This window comes from Nansenia antarctica, assembly GCF_963989245.1.
Source record: "Nansenia antarctica genome assembly, chromosome: 2".
NCBI classification, from domain to species: Eukaryota; Metazoa; Chordata; class Actinopteri; order Argentiniformes; family Microstomatidae; genus Nansenia; species Nansenia antarctica.
In genome coordinates, this window is record NC_137675.1 from 61,793,047 (window position 1) to 61,811,711 (window position 18,665).

The following is an 18,665-nucleotide window of genomic DNA, read 5'->3' on the forward strand; positions in this document are numbered from 1 at the left end:
AAAAATGTTTAGGGTGATGTTGGTTAATGTATCACTGGAACTAGCCCTATAACAGCCTCAAACACACATGGGCCATTTGTCTGTAATCTGTGAAGGAATAACTGTGTTCCTCCATAGTTTAAGAGCTGTTGTATTGTTATACAACACCTGTGTATTTGTGAAGATTACATTCCTGTTCAAAGCTCACTCAATCTATGCTGAAGTGAGTTGAATGTATTTATTTATAACCGAAGCAAAAAGCACTCACTAAAAGTGGATGACTACAACAGTTCCAGTTTTTTGGGGGAATGTTTGAAGCATCTAACAAAGTTGAGGGCAAGGAGGTAGTAACAGAAACAAACACTGAGTTTAGACTGACATTCATAATGGGGCTTATTTGATCATTCAGGGCATTGACCCCAGACCTTTGATATTTTTGTTACGTGTTGCTCTTCATGTATATGCACAGTTCATCCATGGATATGTCTTGTTTTGAGCTTCTTCTTGAGAATCAACCGAAACTTCTTTCGCATTTTTAGTTCAGTACAAAAAAAAACTTGAAAACAGTTTGTGATGAATATGACAAAGATAAAATCCAATGTATCATGTTTAAAAAGGGAATCTACATCATTGTAATCTTATGTACTGTACCATGGAAATAACCTTGTCTACTGTATATGTATGGACATTCTTTTTTAATTAAATCTGCTCTATGTAAATGGAAGCAAAAACACTGACTATTGACTCAAAAAAACAATCCTCACAACTCCATGTGTTTCCTAATAATCTGAACCTGAAATGAAAACCTCCCAGGTAGCCTTCGGGGCTGATGAGCCGGGTAGACCCAATCAAAGGCAAACCTAGGAAAAACATGGGTTCCCAGGTCTGTCATTGTTGATGCGCATCATCATTTGTTTTGTGAATGCTGTCCCCAATATCATATTATCCATTGTTTACGGAAGAAGGTTTGAATACACTGACCCCCCCCCCCAGTTCAAAGGCATTGTGGACGAGGTCAATGAGAGCAGAGGCCTCATGGGCTCTGCAGCACTTCAGGTACCATCTTCTACATGCGTCTACATCTGCATATGTTAGAAGGTTCACATGCAAAATGAAAATGCATCCATAATGGACAGTTTTGTATGGGGAAATAGGTGTAGTACACATTTCCCTTCCCTGCCTGGGCCAGTTGCTCAAGGACAGGAGGCTCCTGATGAAGCTGACATAAATGGCAGAAGATAAACCGGCTGGTCAGAGGACTGAAGTTGGTCTGATCCCTCAGATGTGCAGAGGCTTTGTGGACTCATTCAGAAGCAGAAGCTTGAGGTATGAAAACTTCATAACATATTGCATCAAATATTGGCCAGTGGTTGTGTCATGTTGCTAACATAATGTATTTTCATATGGCTGGATGCCAATCATTGGTAGGTAGCATCACATGTTAAGTAACACAGGCCCAACAGTACCCCAAGCACACTTTTAAGGGGACATGTCAAGCATTTCTGCATCATGTGTCTTTCTGTTAGGATATGGAGTCTCACTTTCATGATGAAAACCTGTTATTCTGTGCACAACCTGTTTGCTGCTGGATCTGACACTATAGGAACAACCCTGCCCTACACTGATGCAGTCATCCATGAGACCCAGAGAGTGGCCAATATTGCACCCATGTCTCTCCCCCATGTCACCAGCAAAGATGTGACCTTCCAGGGATACTTCATAAAGAAGGTCAGGTAGGCTGTCTGGGTTATGAATCTATGATTGTTGCTGTAGAGACTGTTATTCCATATATGCCATATTTTAATTGTTATATATTATATATTCCTGAATGACCGTATAGGTAAAGAGAGATGGAGCTCTTCCTCTTCTTCACCTCCCACCTGCAGCATTTTCGTTTCACTCCTCCACCCAAGTTAACAGAGGAGTTACACACTGTTGTTGGCCAGTGTGAATGCGTGTAGCACACATCCAAAACTCACATCCCAACAGTGAAACACAACTAGTGGAATGGACTCCAGCACATGGTGTGCCTTTTCTTGGCCCAGGACAGTTCCAGATTGTTCAACAACTAAGGCTTGCCAAAGGACATAATGTACTGTACATTGTTTATTTGTTAACTCATGTTAGGTGCAAGTTGTTCTTCTTTTCGTGTCCACAAGAGAGTCAGTTACAAGGCATGGCTAGATGTGGTTCAACCACAGCTGAACACATTGCTGTCCCTTCTCATTGAACTCTGCCAAGTCCGACTACAAGGTGCAAGTTACCACATTGTATAGTATATATTGTGCAGGGATCAGGCTAAGGAATTTCATCCTGTTCAACCTGTTGGGGGTGGGGACTTTTGATCATTTTCCTCAAAGGCCAAAATGGTGTGAAACTAAGCATGTTTCTGCAATAATACAAGAACCACCCTTACATTGTGTTTGTTTAATCATCGTTTAATTATATAATGGACACAAGCAACTTTTTCACAGGGACCTGGTATGCCAATGGTGGTGACTCATGGAAAGAGATGAGGCACTTTGCTCTGCTGAACCTTAGGGACTTTGGCAAGAAAGGAAGTGAGGGGAAAATCATAAAAGAGTGTCACTGCTTGAGTGACGTGTTTGAAAAATTAGGGTAAGAGCTGTATCTGTTCAGAGGGAAAATAATTTTCTCACATAATACTTGTATTGACATGTAATGTCCCATTTGCAAATGCATAATGTTTTCGAGTGTTTCTAATGTATGAACGGGCAGCGTGCAATATATAAGTTGTATTTAATATGGATGAATGACCAGTGTGCAATATTGAATGGAGTGTACTATGTTGTTTATGGTCAATATACTGTAGGTTTGAAAGGTTTATACAGCTGCACTGTGGGTCTGAGACAATTTTCCCTTGGGGCAATAACATTGATAATATTATATGACGTACACACACGGACACCCAGCTTTACTTATCAATCAACACTAACGACCCCGCCGATCTGAAGCGCCTGATGGACTGCCTCCGCGATGTGAAGGAGTGGATGGTCCAGAGCTTCCTACAGCTGAATGAGAGCAAGGGGGAAATCCTCCTCATCGGCAACACCACCGCCATCACTCAGCTCAGTACCAACATGGGAAGCCTGTCCACCCTTGTCAGGCCACATGTCAAGAACCTCTGTGTCATCTTTGACCCCGAGCTCAACCTTGACCGACAAGTGAGCTCCATCGTGAAGTCATGTTTCTACCAACTACGCATCATAGCCAAGATCAAGTCCTTCCTCACCCCCAGTGACCTGAGGAGGGTCGTCCTCATGCTAATCTCATCAAAGCTCGACTAATGCAACTCACTCTATGCTGGACTTCCTGATAAGACCATCTACCGCCTGCAGCTAGTCCAAAATGCCGCTGCCAGGCTGGTGTCAGGCACCAAAATGAGGAACCACATCTCCCCTGTCCTCATCTCCCTTCACTGGCTCCCAGTGAAGAAGAGAGTGAAGTTCAAGATCTGCACCTTTGTCTATAAAGCTCTCAACAGTCTCGCCCCACCCTACATCAAGGACCTCCTGGACCAGTCTTCCACCACAAGGCCCAGACCCAGGCTCAGGTCCGACTACCAACTCAGCCTGAGGGTCCCACGCACCAACCTCAAGAGGAAGGGTGACCGTGCCTTTGCGGTGATGGCACCGACCCTGTGGAACGCGCTCCCTTCTGACATCAAGTTTGCCCCCACTCTGGACACCTTTAGAGCCAAGCTAAAAACCCACCTCTTTGTCAATGATGTTCCCTAAGTCAACTCCTTATTTGTTGTGAAATGTATGCCTTGAGATGTACGTTTAAGTCTTCTGTGTCTGATTGCTTTCTGTGTTCCTTGTCTTTGTCTTTATTTGTTCCTTTACCCGGGCTGCGCCCCGGGCCGTAAAAGTTGGAGGGGGGGCGCATTATAAATAAAATTAACATAACATAACATAACATAACATGTACACACCTTTAACATAGTGACACAAGACACAAGATGTTGCCAGTAGTAAACATTGGCAAAGGGCCAACTTGAAGCAGAGGTTATTGGCTGGAAACCTCCCCTCGCTTCTATTCTAGGCCATTCTTTACTTTCAATGGCTGTCTATGCACCAAGCTCTTAAGTTAACCTATGACCTCTTATGCCTGATCCTTCACTACAAAGGAGTGGAAACCTGTTTTAAATGAGTGGGCAGATAATAACATTGATAATATTATATGATGTACACATGTACACACCTTTAACATAGTGACACATGACACAAGATGTTGCCAGTAGTAAACATTGGTAAATGGCCAACTTGAAGCAGAGGTTATTGGCTGGAAACCAAATTAGCAAGGCTATTCAGATGCAGGCTGAAGTTCATTCTGATTAATGTTTCACCATCATCATCATCATCATCATCATCATCATCATCATCATCATCATCATCATCATCATCATCATCATCATCATCATCATCATCAGAAGAAGAAGAAGAAGAAGAAGAAGAAGAAGAAGAAGAAGAAGAAGAAGAAGAAGAAGAAGAAGAAGAAGAAGAAGAAGAAGAAGAAGAAGAAGAAGAAGAAGAAGAAGAAAAAATACTTTCCTGATCCCTGATGGGAAATTATAATTTTTGCAACCACCGCCTTCGCTTCTATACTAGGCCATTCTTTACTTTCAATGGCTGTCTGTGCACCAAGCTGTTGAGTTAACCTATGACCTCTTATGCCTGATCCTTCACTACAAAGGAGTGGAAACCTGTTTTAAATGAGTGGGCAGATCTTCAAAATAAAAGAGCCATTGCTATGTCCAGTTCTATCCAAGATCAGCTAATCTAAAATTCTCCACACCTCCAAAGGAGGCGTGACTTATCGAAGGCAGGAAGAACCTGCCCTGACTGGCCAACATCGCACCCGCACGCCATCTTCATCAAGAAGGTCAACTACTGGAGATGAGGGGAGCATTCACTGTATATAGTTTTTTCCATTCTCTCTGAACTGCAGACAATCATCCAGTTTTGTGTTATCAGTTAGGGTTGTGCAGATAATCTTAAACGGGAATGTGCTTTGTCCCTTGTTGTATGAATAGATCCGAGTCTAAAAAACGATTAAACTGTCATTCTACCGCTGTAGTACACTGGTATTCTGGTGCGGAGAATTTCTGGTTTGGAGCCGGAAATTGCAAAACGTCACGTTTGACGTCAGACTTAACAACCGGATATTCAGGGCTCTCAAGTCTCACACATCTTTTTATTTTTACTACCTATTCTGTTCCCACTGTGCGTAACCAGGGCGCAACTTCAACAGATAGCGAACACACACTGACACATCAATGAATCCTCAGACGCTGGAGTAAAGTTGAGTTCTTTACTAAATCTTCAGAAACATGAGTGGTCGTTTGGTTATTTTGTAAAACTGTAAATAAACATAAGAGTACAATTACTGTAATGCTCAAAACTATACTATTACACTTTCAACATCAACAGTATGTAGCCAACATATAATATCAATATAGCAATACAAATACAGCTCCAAAATATTTATACTTAAATAATATAAGCTATGTATTTATAAACATATACATTATACATTGTAGTTAAGCAAGAAAATAAAAGGCAAACTTACAAGCAAAGCCTTTTCCAGGGCAAGAATGTAAACAATGAGATTCTCCGGAGCTCTTTCTCTCAGCTAGCTGCTGCTACGAGTTACTATCACGTCTGAACAGTGTGCTCACGTCATGTGACTAAACAAAACCGATATCCAATGAATAAAGGCAGTAACGAATGTAATGTCATAAAATGTCCACTAGATGTCTCCAAAATGAAAACCTAAGAAACCATGACACTACCCCTAGTGGTAGTGGCCCTAGGCTGCAGCCTAAGTAAGCCTATAATCTGTGCATGCTCGGGGCGCACTTTTCTGCGCCCCGGCCGGGAAATAGGAGACAGCCAATTGGAGCGCTGCTACAGCTCACGTGTAAGCCAAAAGTATTTGCAGTGCCATAGACCGCCATTCGGCCGGCGTCCCGACTCCTCCCCTATGTATTTTCACAGTGAATTTTCCACACACACAGATAAAATGTTTATTGTATTGGAGGATTTTTAATGAATGCTGATAGGCGCCGACAGAATATCAGCCGCATTTTGTGAATAAACAATGTTTATTTTTAAAAAACTTTTACAAGTCGCAACTAGGAAGTGAAGGTGGGGGCGGCGCCCTAGCGCCCTCTATTGGCCAGCCGCCACTGATACATACTGGAGGGGAGTTCTGCTACTTTCTTCGGAAGCACTTGGATTTGTTTGAGCTCTGCTATTTCAACAGTTTCAACGTTAGGTGTCATAACAGGTGCAGCTGAATTCAAGTTTGGTTTCTTGGATGAAAACCCGAAACTTTCCAGGCTTGTCGACTCGGTCGGCAGCAGTGGCCTTTTTTGGGGCGGCATGATAGCTAGCTACTGAATGTTTTCTTCTCAATAATCGTGTTTTCACGTTTGCATGCTCTCAACGATCATATTCTGCTGTTGCACAATATTCTACTGCGCCCCATAGTGTCTTGGTGGTAAAGTGCAGGCAGTCAAAGGCATACTGTCATTCACAGGAGATTAATGCTGGTGCGCGTAGTTCTTTTGGAAAACGTGTTTATTTTAGAATATTTATCATATAAATAAATATAAATAATACTCATTACATTGACATTTATGATCAAATAATGGTTGTGGTAATGTATTATTAGCGACCCCCACAGATGTATGATTTTACTGCTTTCATGGGAGCTCAGACCTTCCTTATGGGAGCTCAGCTCCCATTGGCTCCCACATAACTCGAACCCTGCTTCTCAGTCACTGGATCTGAATTCAATAGAACACCTTTGGGATGTGGTAGAACAGGAAATTCACAGCTTGAAAGTGCGGCAGAAAAATCTGCAGGAATAGCGTGATGCAATCATGTCAACATCAGGGGCATGTCTACGAAGATTTGCTTGCAAGTAGTCTCGTTAATCATACAAATGCTCATCATAAAATCTAAATGTCCACCCAAAGATGACATCCTAGTATCACCTCTGGTCAACATGGACCAGAATCTCAAAGGATTTTTTCTTGTGGAAGCAATGCCACGAAGAATGGCTGTTTTGAGAGCAAAGGGAGGCCCTACCCAGTATAGTGTTCCTAATAAGGTGTTCAGTGAATGTACAGGCGCTACATACAGCCGATCAGATCAAATTACAAGGAATTTTTCTTGTGGAAGCAATGCCACGAAGAATGGCTGTTTTGAGAGCAAAGGGAGGCCCTACCCAGTATAGTGTTCCTAATAAGGTGTTCAGGAATGTACAGGCGCTTACACATATACATACAGCCGTTCAGATCAAATTACAAGGTGCTTCAATGTCACCTGCTAGAATGAGCCAGTGTTTTTTTAGAACAGTAAGCCCCTCCTCTGTGGTTATTCCATCTCCCACTTGTCAAGATCTTCACCGCAGAGGGCGGGGAGTTCATGTTTCTATAGAGATCTGTTGCGGCGTGAGCAAAAACATATCACTGTTAGATCACAGTGCATCGTGTGTGGAGAACCATGGCTCTAATGGAAGGTCTTTGGGCTGGTCTAATGGAAAGTCTTCTCCTGGCTCCCAGCTCAGTCACACTGCTGGGGGTTGTACTGTTTCTGCTGGTACTCTACCTCCTCTCCTCCAGTTCCAGCTCTCAGGGACAGGGGAAGGAGCCTCCAGGACCCAGGCCACTGCCCCTGCTTGGTAACATCCTCCTGCTGGATCTCAAGAGGCCCTACAGGACTCTCTGTGAGGTGAGATGTGGTGCTGCTGAATCAATGTACACTCAGAGGAGGCCATTCGTAATTTTCTGATTTCGTTATTTCAGTTTGGAATGTTATTTTCTTTTCGAATGGTGGGAAAGTTCCAAATGGTTTTGATCTTTCTTTATATAACAGGTGATTTTCAGTGTTACTTTATTCTCAACATACTGTATGCTGTATGCAATGCACTGAAGGCTTGACTCATTCCTGAGTCATTCTTTAAGACCCTGTATAAAGTACACAAAATCAGATTTCGATTTGAATTCATGTCCGGTTTCTTCATCTTCCAGCTCTCCAAGAAATACGGGTCGGTTTTCACAGTTCACTTTGGACCCACTAAAGTGGTCGTCCTGGCAGGATACAAGACGGTCAAGCAGGCGCTGGTGAACCATGCTGAGGAGTTTGGGGACAGGGCAATCACCCACATGTCCAACGATATCAACCACGGACACGGTACTGAGGAGCAACTGACAGTTGTTTTGCTGATATGGCAAATTAATGTTTTTACTGTTTCCGTGAGATAATACTGCATTTCTACAGGGATTCTGTTTTCCAATGGAGACTCATGGAAAGAGATGAGGCGCTTTGCCCTGACCAATCTGAGGGACTTTGGAATGGGCAAGAGAGTGGCTGAGGAGAACATCATAGAGGAGATTCGCTACCTGATTGAAGTGTTTGAAAAATATCAAGGTATGAGGAAATATCACCATGGAATTAAAACTATCATAATTTACATTTTACATTTACATTTTTGACATTTAGCAGACGGCTTATTTCAAAGCGACTTACAATCGATACATTTGACTAAGCAAGTGAATCATCAATTCACCAGTTCTACCAGGAAGAGTAATCTAGCTCAGGCCAAGGGCCATTAGCAGTTGTTCCTCATCATTATACTGTATATATTCATAGGTGTTGTGTTAATTCTTATTTATTAATTCACTGTGGTTGTTGTGTGACAGGTAAAGCCTTTGACACTACCCAGCCAGTGAATTATGCTGCATCCAATATTATCTCAGCCATTGTCTATGGCAGCAGGTTTGAATACGATGACCCCCAGTTTACAGGAATGGTGGATCGAGCCAATGAGAACATACGCATTTCAGGCTCTGCAGCAATCCAGGTACCCTCTGCTCACTCAGTTTAGAATGATCATATAGAAGATATTATAGAAGAAAAAAATAAATAAATATTATATTCACTTGCCATTTTTGTGTGGGGGAGCTAGGTGTACAACATGTTTCCCTGGCTGAGACCATTGATAAAGACCCGAAAGCATTTGATAGAAAATGTTTCTATCAATAAGAGGAATATAAAGGAGTTGATTCGGGGCCTGAAGGAGACTCTGAACCCTCAGATGTGCAGAGGCTTTGTGGACTCGTTCCTTGTCCAAAAACAGAAAGTGGAGGTATGAAGATGAACCTCAGTAATTGCATCTCTGATCAATACAGTATTGCATTAAAATACTGCTTAGGTCAACCTCACCTAGCTTTAGTGTGCATTTATCCCAATTGGTTGCATTCTAAGGAACAGCTTTCTAGAAGCAAATGCTTGATATGTCATACTTTATATGAGTCTGTATCCATTAGGAATCGGGCAACATGAACTCCCACTACCACAACAATAACCTGTTAAATTCTGTGGGCAACCTGTTTGCTGCTGGCACTGACACTACAGGGACGACTCTAAGGTGGGGTCTCATTCTTATGGCCAAGTACCCCCACATACAGGGTAAGCACCAATATAAACAGACACATCCTTCGAATAGGAACCTTTATACTTAACAAGCTGCCAAAGACCTTTCACATAGTAATAAAATACTGTTTTAACAGCTACATGTGATTACTCATAAACCAGATTAGAGCAGATGCATTCTGATTGTTTCACTGATTGTTCATTGTTTCACTGAAGGTTTGACGTCATTTGTCCTGTTTACTATATCATAGACAGGGTACAAGAGGAGATCAGCAGTGTCATAGGAAGTCGTCAGGTCTTGGTAGAAGACAGGAAGAACCTGCCCTACACTGATGCAGTCATCCATGAGACCCAGAGACTGGCCAATATTGTACCCATGTCCATTCCCCATGTCACCAGCAAAGATGTGATCTTCCAGGGATACTTCATAAAGAAGGTCAGATAGTTAGGTGGTGTAATATGTTTTCTTTCTTTTTGTAATTGCAAATATAACCTGCTCAATGACAGAGTATGCTTTACTGTATGTTTTAATGCATTTTCACAATTACATTCTCACTGAAATGGTGACAAATATTTGGTCGGGTAATACAAAAGACATGAGCATAGCAATGAGTGAATGAGTGAAAAATAAACATGGCAATTCCTTTAGATTACCTGTAATTTAAATTAGCAACATAGACTAAATGAAATCACAAGGAAAAATCGTACAATCTACAAAACGCTGTCAAAGCAAATGTATTAATTAATCCTGCTTGTCTTTGACGGCAGGGAACGACTGTATATCCTCTACTGATGTCTGTTCTGCAGGACGAGAGTGAGTGGGAGAGCCCCCACACTTTTAACCCTGCCCACTTCTTGGATAAGCAGGGTAGATTTGTCAAAAGGGATGCTTTCATGCCTTTCTCTGCAGGTACATTACAGTAACTTGATCACGCGCATTTGTTTGTTCTCTATCAGAATGTAATTAGACTTAACCCCACCCACTTCTTGGATAAGTAGGGTCGATTTGTCAAAATTGATGCTTTCAAGCCTTTTTATGCAGGTACATTACAGTAACTTGATCATGCTAATTTATTTCTTCTTTATCGGAATGTAATTACACTTTATCAGTGGCACAGCCTTTCGAGGTAGGCTTTGTCTTTCAGATTTTCCTTTGGTGTCTCTCTGTCTGTCTCTCATAGGGCGTAGGGTGTGTCTGGGGGAGAGTCTGGCCAGGATGGAGCTCTTCCTCTTCTTCACCTCCCTCCTGCAGCACTTTCGTTTCACTCCTCCACCCGGGGTAACAGAGGAGGAGCTGGACCTCACACCAGCTGTAGGATTCACCCTCAACCCTTCACCCCACCAGCTGTGTGCTGTGAGCCGGGCCTGAGGAGACAGTCTGGGTCCAATGGACATTACACAACATCTTCCAACAAGATACCTTACTTTCTCCTTTCTACCTTACTTTCGCAAACTTTATCACCTAAACAAAGAACTATTACTCATTAGTACTGGGTGCACCATCAGCTTGTAGTACTAGTGGTACTACTGAACTAGGATATTAATGCACACAGACACATTGTGCATTTTGAACAATGTATGTGAATGATAGAACAATACCAGTCTATCTAGGACAGGATCAGGTTACAGCATTTGTATTTTTTCAATAGCTCTGCAGTCTGCAAAGAAGATAATACCAGCTTTTTAAAAATAGCATTGTGAAGAATAATTTGAAGTAGGCCTAGTTGGCATATAGGGTACTCTATTATACCCAGCCATCTCTACAAAAAGCCATGAAGGTAAATGTTAATAATATCAGATAAGATCCAATTACAGTAGCTGTACATTATTGCCATGATTTAGAATTGAAAGACTTAAAGTAGTAAAGTAGCTTAGGTCTCCCATTATTTTTTATGTATTCAATCTTTATTCACCAGTTGCCTCTTGTTTGAGAAATAATTACATAAATATTTTTTTTTTTGATAATAAAAGGTTATCTTTAATGATTAAAACATGAGAATGAGAATGAGATTAATAGATAGATAGATAGATAGATAGATAGATAGATAGATAGATAGATAGAGGGGGAACTTCAGGTGTGGCATTCGGACAGACAGTAATACACAATTAATACATAACAGCTCAATATATACTGTATATGTACAAGATATATGTATTACAATAAATACAAAGTATAATGTACAATCAGTGCTTAATTTAAAAGTCTTATTGGTGTTGTTACTAACTGTTATGGGCTGTATTGGTACTGAGAGGTATTGTAATGACCTACAGTATGTCTATGTCCAGATTGTAATACCTCATACTCATGGGTGTGTCTGGTCCAGGTCTACTAGAGGAGGTGTCTGGTCCAGGTCTACTAGAGGAGGTGTCTGGTCCAGGTCTACTAAGCCCCTTTCACACATACAAGCCTTCCCAGTAGATTCCATGGAATTTCCAGGGTCGGCTTATGTCTGAACAGATGCCTGAACATTGCCTGGTCTGTCTCCTTTCACAGCTGTCCTGCATCGCGCAGTCAGCATAAGAACTGCCCCAGACTCTGAATATCACTACTACTAAATATAATTCCACAACTGGACAACCTGTCTCGTTCCAGTTCTGCATCCAGTTGCAGAATGCGTGATTCAAGACCCGGGTCATAGCCATGTGTGAAAGGGAGCAACCAGGTAATTGCCAGCTAATTCGGCCATGTGTGAACGGTGAAAATGCGCGGCTGACACGGGCCAGGATTCCATGCAATTTACAGGGAACGTGTGAAAGATTAAAGATTAAGGGCCGGTTTCAGAGACAAGGCTTAAGCCTAGTCCTGGACTAAATCACACTTTCAATGTAAAATCTCCATTGAAGATGTTTTTTAGTCTAGGATTAGGCTTAAGCCTTGTCTGTGAAACCGGCCCTAAAACTCTGATTACCTTACCTAACCTGGTACCTTAGCCCTGCACTGATATCAGAGATAAACCATATGCTATACTACAATAGATAATCAATTTGTCTCTCATTTTGTATCTCCTTCTAAAATATAAATCTCTTTATGACAAGACCTTTAGAACACATTATGTACATTTGTTAATGATTTGCTATTGAATTATGTATGTCTAGCCCCTCACCTGAGCCTGTCCCTTTAAAAGGTGAGCTTCTCTGAAGAGGGAGCTCATAGTACAGGAATTACTATTAGAGGTTAGTGTGGTGTAAGGACACAACAAGAACCATGGCTCTAATGGAAGGTCTTCTCCTCCTGGCTCCCAGCTCAGTCACACTGCTGGGGGTTGTACTGTTTCTGCTGGTACTCTACCTCCTCTCCTCCAGTTCCAGCTCTCAGGAACAGGGGAAGGAGCCTCCAGGACCCAGGCCACTGCCCCTGCTTGGTAACATCCTCCTGCTGGATCTCAAGAGGCCCTACAGGACTCTCTGTGAGGTGAGAGAAATTGTGAAGGCTGTTTGTAGAGGAAGTTTCTCTGCTGATGTTTTCATTGTACATTTTCAGTTGATTAGTGTTATTTATGTTAGATCATCACTTTGTATCCTTCTCCCTTCCCTTCAAATCCACCCCTTCCCAGTTAGTGTCTACCCACACTGTAGCTTCTCGTCGCAACGTACATACCCTCTCCCCCACCGCTCTCTGTCTTATCCTCCCTACCTTCTGTTGAATCCTTCTTGCTTCTATCCACCGATTCAGCATCCCTCAGCAACCCTCCTGTCCACTCTCTCCTCATTTTTCAACTCCCTCTGTCCACTGATCTTGAAGCCAGCATGATCCTCCCCATGCATTCCTTGGCTCTCTGAAACTCTACATTACGTTTGTAGAATAGAGCTCTGGGCAGCTGAGAGGAAATGGAGAAAAACCTGCCTCCCTGATGACCTAAACTTTTATCACTCTCTCCTCTTCAACTACGCCTCCTCTGCATCAGCTGCTAAAGCGTCCTACTGCCACTCCAAAATACAATCCTCTGCCTCTAATCCTAGGAAATGTTTTCTCCACATTTTCCACACTCCTCACTTTTTGAATGATTGCCAAACCTTATTTACATCATGCAAGTGATTAATGTCAATGGCAGGTGAACAATAAACACAATAATACAACTATAGAATAATCAACTTCATAATGCCATTCACACAATGAAATAAAAGAAAATGATATGTCATTACAGTAACTCTGACCCATGGTCTCGTTTTATGTTCAACAGCTGTCCAAGAAATATGGGTCAGTGTTCACAATTCACTTTGGACCCAACAAAGTAGTCGTCCTGGCAGGATACAAGACTGTCAAGCAGGCACTGGTCAACCATGCTGAGGAGTTTGGGGACAGAGAGATCTCACCTGTGTTCTATGACCTAAACGAAGGGCATGGTAAGGAAAGCTTAATGGTGCTCTGGTTTACAATTTGCATTCTTATCAATGGTAATGGCTTATTCTATAGTATAAACAACCAGCCCTAGTCTTTGCCTAATATGTTAGATATGAAGAAGAAACTAAACTGTATATAAAAGGAGAGATGAACCTGCAAATCCTATAAGTAAAAAATGATAATTGTGCGTATTTACTGTAGCTCATCAATTTGTGCCCAACCACCCCCCCCCCCCACACACACACACACAACTTAAGTGTTTCTGAAATTACTTCTGTAGGTATTCTGTTTTCCAATGGTGACTCATGGAAAGAGATGAGGCGCTTTGCCCTGACAAATCTGAGGGACTTTGGGATGGGAAAGAAAGGGAGTGAGGACAAAATCATAGAAGAGATTCAATACCTGATTGAAGTGTTTGAGAAACATGAGGGTAAGAGACATGCAGAAAAAAGTAACAGTAAATTAATATACTGTATTCACGGTTTGATTTTTTTCTGTTGTTGCCCTTTAATTTTAGGTAAAGCCTTTGACACAACTGAGCCAGTGAATTACGCTGTCTCCAATATCATCTCAGCTATTGTGTATGGAAGCAGGTTTGAATACAATGACCCACAGTTTACAGCAATGGTGAACAGAGCTAATGACAACATCAGACTTGGAGGTACTCCCTCGATACTGGTAATCTCTCATCATGATGTTGTAATGGAATTATTCAAGTAGTCTAAATACAAATTAGATGAAGGTAGCCTGGTTTCTTCAAATGCATAGAAAATGTATTTAATTGTCTTTTGCAAAAGGAGAACAGTTTACAAACATGACAGACAAGGTCTGACAGTCAGACGTCCTCAGAAAAGTGAAGCGACATGACTGTTACCTGTACATAAAAATCCAGGCTCTGTTCCTTCAGAGCCTGGATTTTTATGTACAGGTAACAGTCATGTCTACATCTGTAATGAGGAGGGGGTCACATGACGCTAGCTGTGATGCAAATTATGAAGAGGTTATGTCTTAGAGACACAAAGATGGAAAAGGAAACACAAAGACAGGAACTGGTCTGGTCTGGCTTTAGATCGCTTGACCTGAGGAACACAAAGACAGGAACTGGTCTGGTCTGGCTTTAGATCGCTTGACCTGAGGAACACCAAGGCCAGGAACTGCTTTAGATTGCTCGGTCTGGTCTGTGTGTAGGTCAAGACAAGAGAAAAGAGAGCAATCAAGTCTTTGTGATCATTTAAATGTGTCCGTTGTCTAGCCAATGTCAAGTTTCTAGTAGAGAAACTGGTTTTCATTGTCTATCAGGTTGGGGTTGTCAAGTGTGTTAATCTGCCCAGACAGTCTGACTGATAGTCACAAGAATAACAATGACAAAATGTTTATCAGACAAATATTTCCCCTACCAATGTACACTTTGTTCCTCACTTGCAGGGAGGGAATGATAACTGACTTGTGATGATTATAAGGCCTACCAGCAAATAACATTGTATCCATGTGTATCTTTTTGTATGGGGATATAGCTATACAACATGTTCCCAATATTGGGCAAGTTGCTAAATGACAGGAGACGTCTCATGAAGAATGTGGAAGCTAATAAGAATCAAATCAGTGAGTTGATCAGAGGCCTGAAGGAGACTCTGAACCCTCAGATGTGCAGAGGCTTTGTGGACTCATTCCTCTCCCGAAAGCAGAACCTGGAGGTATTATTGCATCGATAAAAAAACAAAAATCATCACTCTAATTTGGGCCTGTGTGATGTACTGTATGTATTTGCAATTCCCAGTTGGAATTTAGTTTTTTTTTCCAGCTCACTTATTATCCATGACTAGAGACTAGTCACTTTATACAATATACTGTAGCACACTCAACTATGCATATTTTAAACTAGAAAGATTTTGTCTTCTTATCAGATCCTCATACAGTAAACTGTTTTCAACTTTACTGTTGCATTATTATCTGTGTTTTTGTTTGTTCAAGGAATCTGGCAATATGAACTCTCACTATCACAAGGAGAACCTCTTGAATTCTGTGGCCAACCTGTTTGTTGCTGGAACTGACACTACAGGAACGACCCTGCGTTGGGGACTCCTGCTTATGGCCAAGTATCCCCACATACAGGGTACACACACACCAGGGTTTCCGTTAGAAAAAATTGCCGCCGGACATCGTGTCCGGGAAGATTTCGATTTACCGGACAAACGTGATATATTCCGGACATATTAAAATATAATAAAAATATTTTTTTTCAAAATTATATATATTTTTTTCCAAATCTAATATAGCTGTTTGTCGCGGTGATTACTGTTGTGTAGCGGCCTATATATGCCATTTAATGTCTGTTTCTCATCCGATACGATTAGATGCGAGCTATATAATATATAATAATATAACATGATTCGCATGCGCGCTATATGTCCAGCGCTGAACGGGCGCCTCTGGGAACTGAACAGACAGCATCGATCAATGAACGGACTCCACATTACGTTAACTGAAGTTTGTTAAATTGTTTGGGATTAATGTGAGTTTTCTATTTTCTCTTTCCAGTTTGACCCTTTTTTTATCAATAAAACAACGTCATTTCTATAACCAGGTCTCGCTGGTTGGGAACGCATTTCGTTTAGCTGATATGTTACGCAACCGAACAGCTTCGGGAAAACGAGTAGCAGCGCACATAGTAGTGAGCAAATACTGACTTCCACTTTTAGTCCTAGGCAAAGGTCCAACACAATCAATTATTACACGTTCAAATGGCTCCCCTATAGCAGGAATGGGATGCAATGGTGCGGGTGGAATGGATTGATTAGGCTTACCCGCCATCTGACAAGTATGGCAACAGCAGCAGTGCTTGGCAACATCCGCCTTCAGTCCGGGCCAAAAGAAATGTTTCAATATCAGCTGATAAGTTTTAGTTATACCTAAATGTCCTGACCACTGGCTCTCATGTGCTACAGATAACACCTGTTGTCTATAACCCACAGGCACAACCACTTGTTTTACAGTATTCCACTCACAACCATTTGCATTAGGAGGAGACCATTTACGCATTAATATCCCATCGTTAAGGAAATAAACTACGTTGCCCCCTATTTCAGATTCCTCACTAGCTGCATGTAAAAAACATTTGTTTAATGACTGATCAGCTACTTGAGCGACACGCAATCGCTCGCCGGTTACCGGGAGAGATAGGCTGTCAGCGGATGGTATGCTAGGACTCGGGGAGGATGGTAACTCTACCACTTTCTCCCTGGGAGAAGCTGAAACAATCGGGTTCTCATCCCTTTCAGAAAAGGCTTGCATAATCACACTATCACAGAGAGAAACATCGCTATCCTCCTCTCTGCCTCGACTCGATTGTGCACGAGTTATAGCGCACACCGGAAACAACCGCTGTTTCGCATAGGCAGCCTACACATTAGGAGACATCATCATGCCGGTGTCAAATCATATCATAATAAAAGAAATACATAGCCTATATATTCGTCTTTTTTAAAATAGAAGGAATCAGAATGTGAACTTTAGCGAATTGTATTCAAATTGTGCTTAGAGGGAATTATTTTCACCGGACATAAATGTCCGACGAGTTTTCATTTTGTCGGACTTCAATACATTTTACCGGACAAAGACCGGTAATTGCCGGTTAACGGAAACCCTGACACACACACACACACACACACACACACACACACACACACACACACACACACCTGACAAAACACACCTTTAGACCTGTATAGTGACGTAAGATACAAAGACGATGAAAATTGGCAACATCCAAGTTGACCTTTCACTGAGGTCTAACAGAACCCCGCCTGTTCCTTCAGACCAGGTCCAAGAAGAGATCAGCAGTGTCATAGGAAGTCGTCAGGTCCTGGTCCAATACAGGAAGAACCTGCCCTACACTGATGCAGTCATCCATGAGACCCAGAGACTGGCCAATATTGTACCCATGGCCATCCCCCATGTCACCAGCAAAGATGTGATCTTCCAGGGATACTTCATTAAGAAGGTCAGATAGTTAGGTGGTGTAATATGTTTTCTTTCTGAAAAATCAGCATTTTAAATCAATGTTATAATGTTTATTTTTATTTTTATTTATTGCTGGTATAACCCTGATTTTGGTGTGGACAACTGGAGTGGACTGTTATCAGTAGAGGGGTCCCAGCGTGCATGATATTAGAACATTTTGAATCACTTTGAAAATACTCTTGTGGGAAAGCTACCCTCTTAAAAATATTCCCGGTGCTTATTACTTTGACTCTGAACATAAGATCTCTGTGATTCTCTCTGTGGCCTCCAGGGGACGACTGTGTTTCCTTTACTGACATCCGTCCTGGAAGACAAGAGCGAATGGGAGACCCCCCACACCTTTAACCCTGCTCACTTCCTGGATGAGGAAGGTAGATTCATCAAGAGGGATGCCTTCATGCCCTTCTCTGCAGGTACCTTACCTTGTTCACTACACATTAGTTTGATGTATGAGAATGGATTAGATCAGTTATAGTAGCCTTTCTTATTTCTCATCTCTTTGGTGTCTCTCTGTCTGTCTCTCATAGGGCGTAGGGTGTGTCTGGGGGAGGGTCTGGCCAGGATGGAGCTCTTCCTCTTCTTCACCTCCCTCCTGCAACACTTTCGTTTCACTCCTCCACCCGGGGTAACAGAGGAGGAGCTGGACCTCACACCAACTGTAGGATTCACCCTCAACCCTTCACCCCATCAGCTGTGTGCTGTCATCCGGGTCTAAACTGTTTGGGCCTGATGATATAATATCATATAGACAAACATCTTGAAACATATAGTTTTTTTCGTTCACAGATAGGTGCAGTGAGAATAATGAATGTATAAAATGTATTGGTAAGGCTTGCTTTGGAGGTTATGCTGCACTT

At 42.0% G+C, this 18,665-nt stretch overlaps 2 protein-coding genes across 2 annotated transcripts; both read left to right on the forward strand.

Annotated features, from left to right (window-relative positions):
* Window positions 1-7,547: 7,547 nt before the first annotated feature.
* Window positions 7,548-10,815, forward strand: LOC308149586 (cytochrome P450 2K1-like; the record flags this gene model as incomplete). The annotated part of the gene is made up of 9 exons (XM_080522450.1): window positions 7,548-7,742; window positions 8,042-8,204; window positions 8,292-8,441; window positions 8,714-8,874; window positions 8,980-9,159; window positions 9,341-9,482; window positions 9,698-9,882; window positions 10,215-10,356; window positions 10,628-10,815. The coding sequence occupies 9 exons, from the start codon at window positions 7,548-7,550 to the stop codon at window positions 10,813-10,815; spliced, it is 1,506 nt and encodes a 501-aa protein (XP_080378576.1).
* Window positions 10,816-12,651: 1,836 nt separating this feature from the next.
* LOC308149581 (cytochrome P450 2K1-like) lies at window positions 12,652-18,523 on the forward strand (the record flags this gene model as incomplete). The annotated part of the gene is made up of 9 exons (XM_080522444.1): window positions 12,652-12,858; window positions 13,628-13,790; window positions 14,069-14,218; window positions 14,306-14,466; window positions 15,303-15,482; window positions 15,760-15,901; window positions 17,604-17,788; window positions 18,080-18,221; window positions 18,336-18,523. 9 exons carry the CDS (start codon window positions 12,652-12,654, stop codon window positions 18,521-18,523), a joined length of 1,518 nt encoding a protein of 505 aa, XP_080378570.1.
* Window positions 18,524-18,665: the final 142 nt, after the last annotated feature.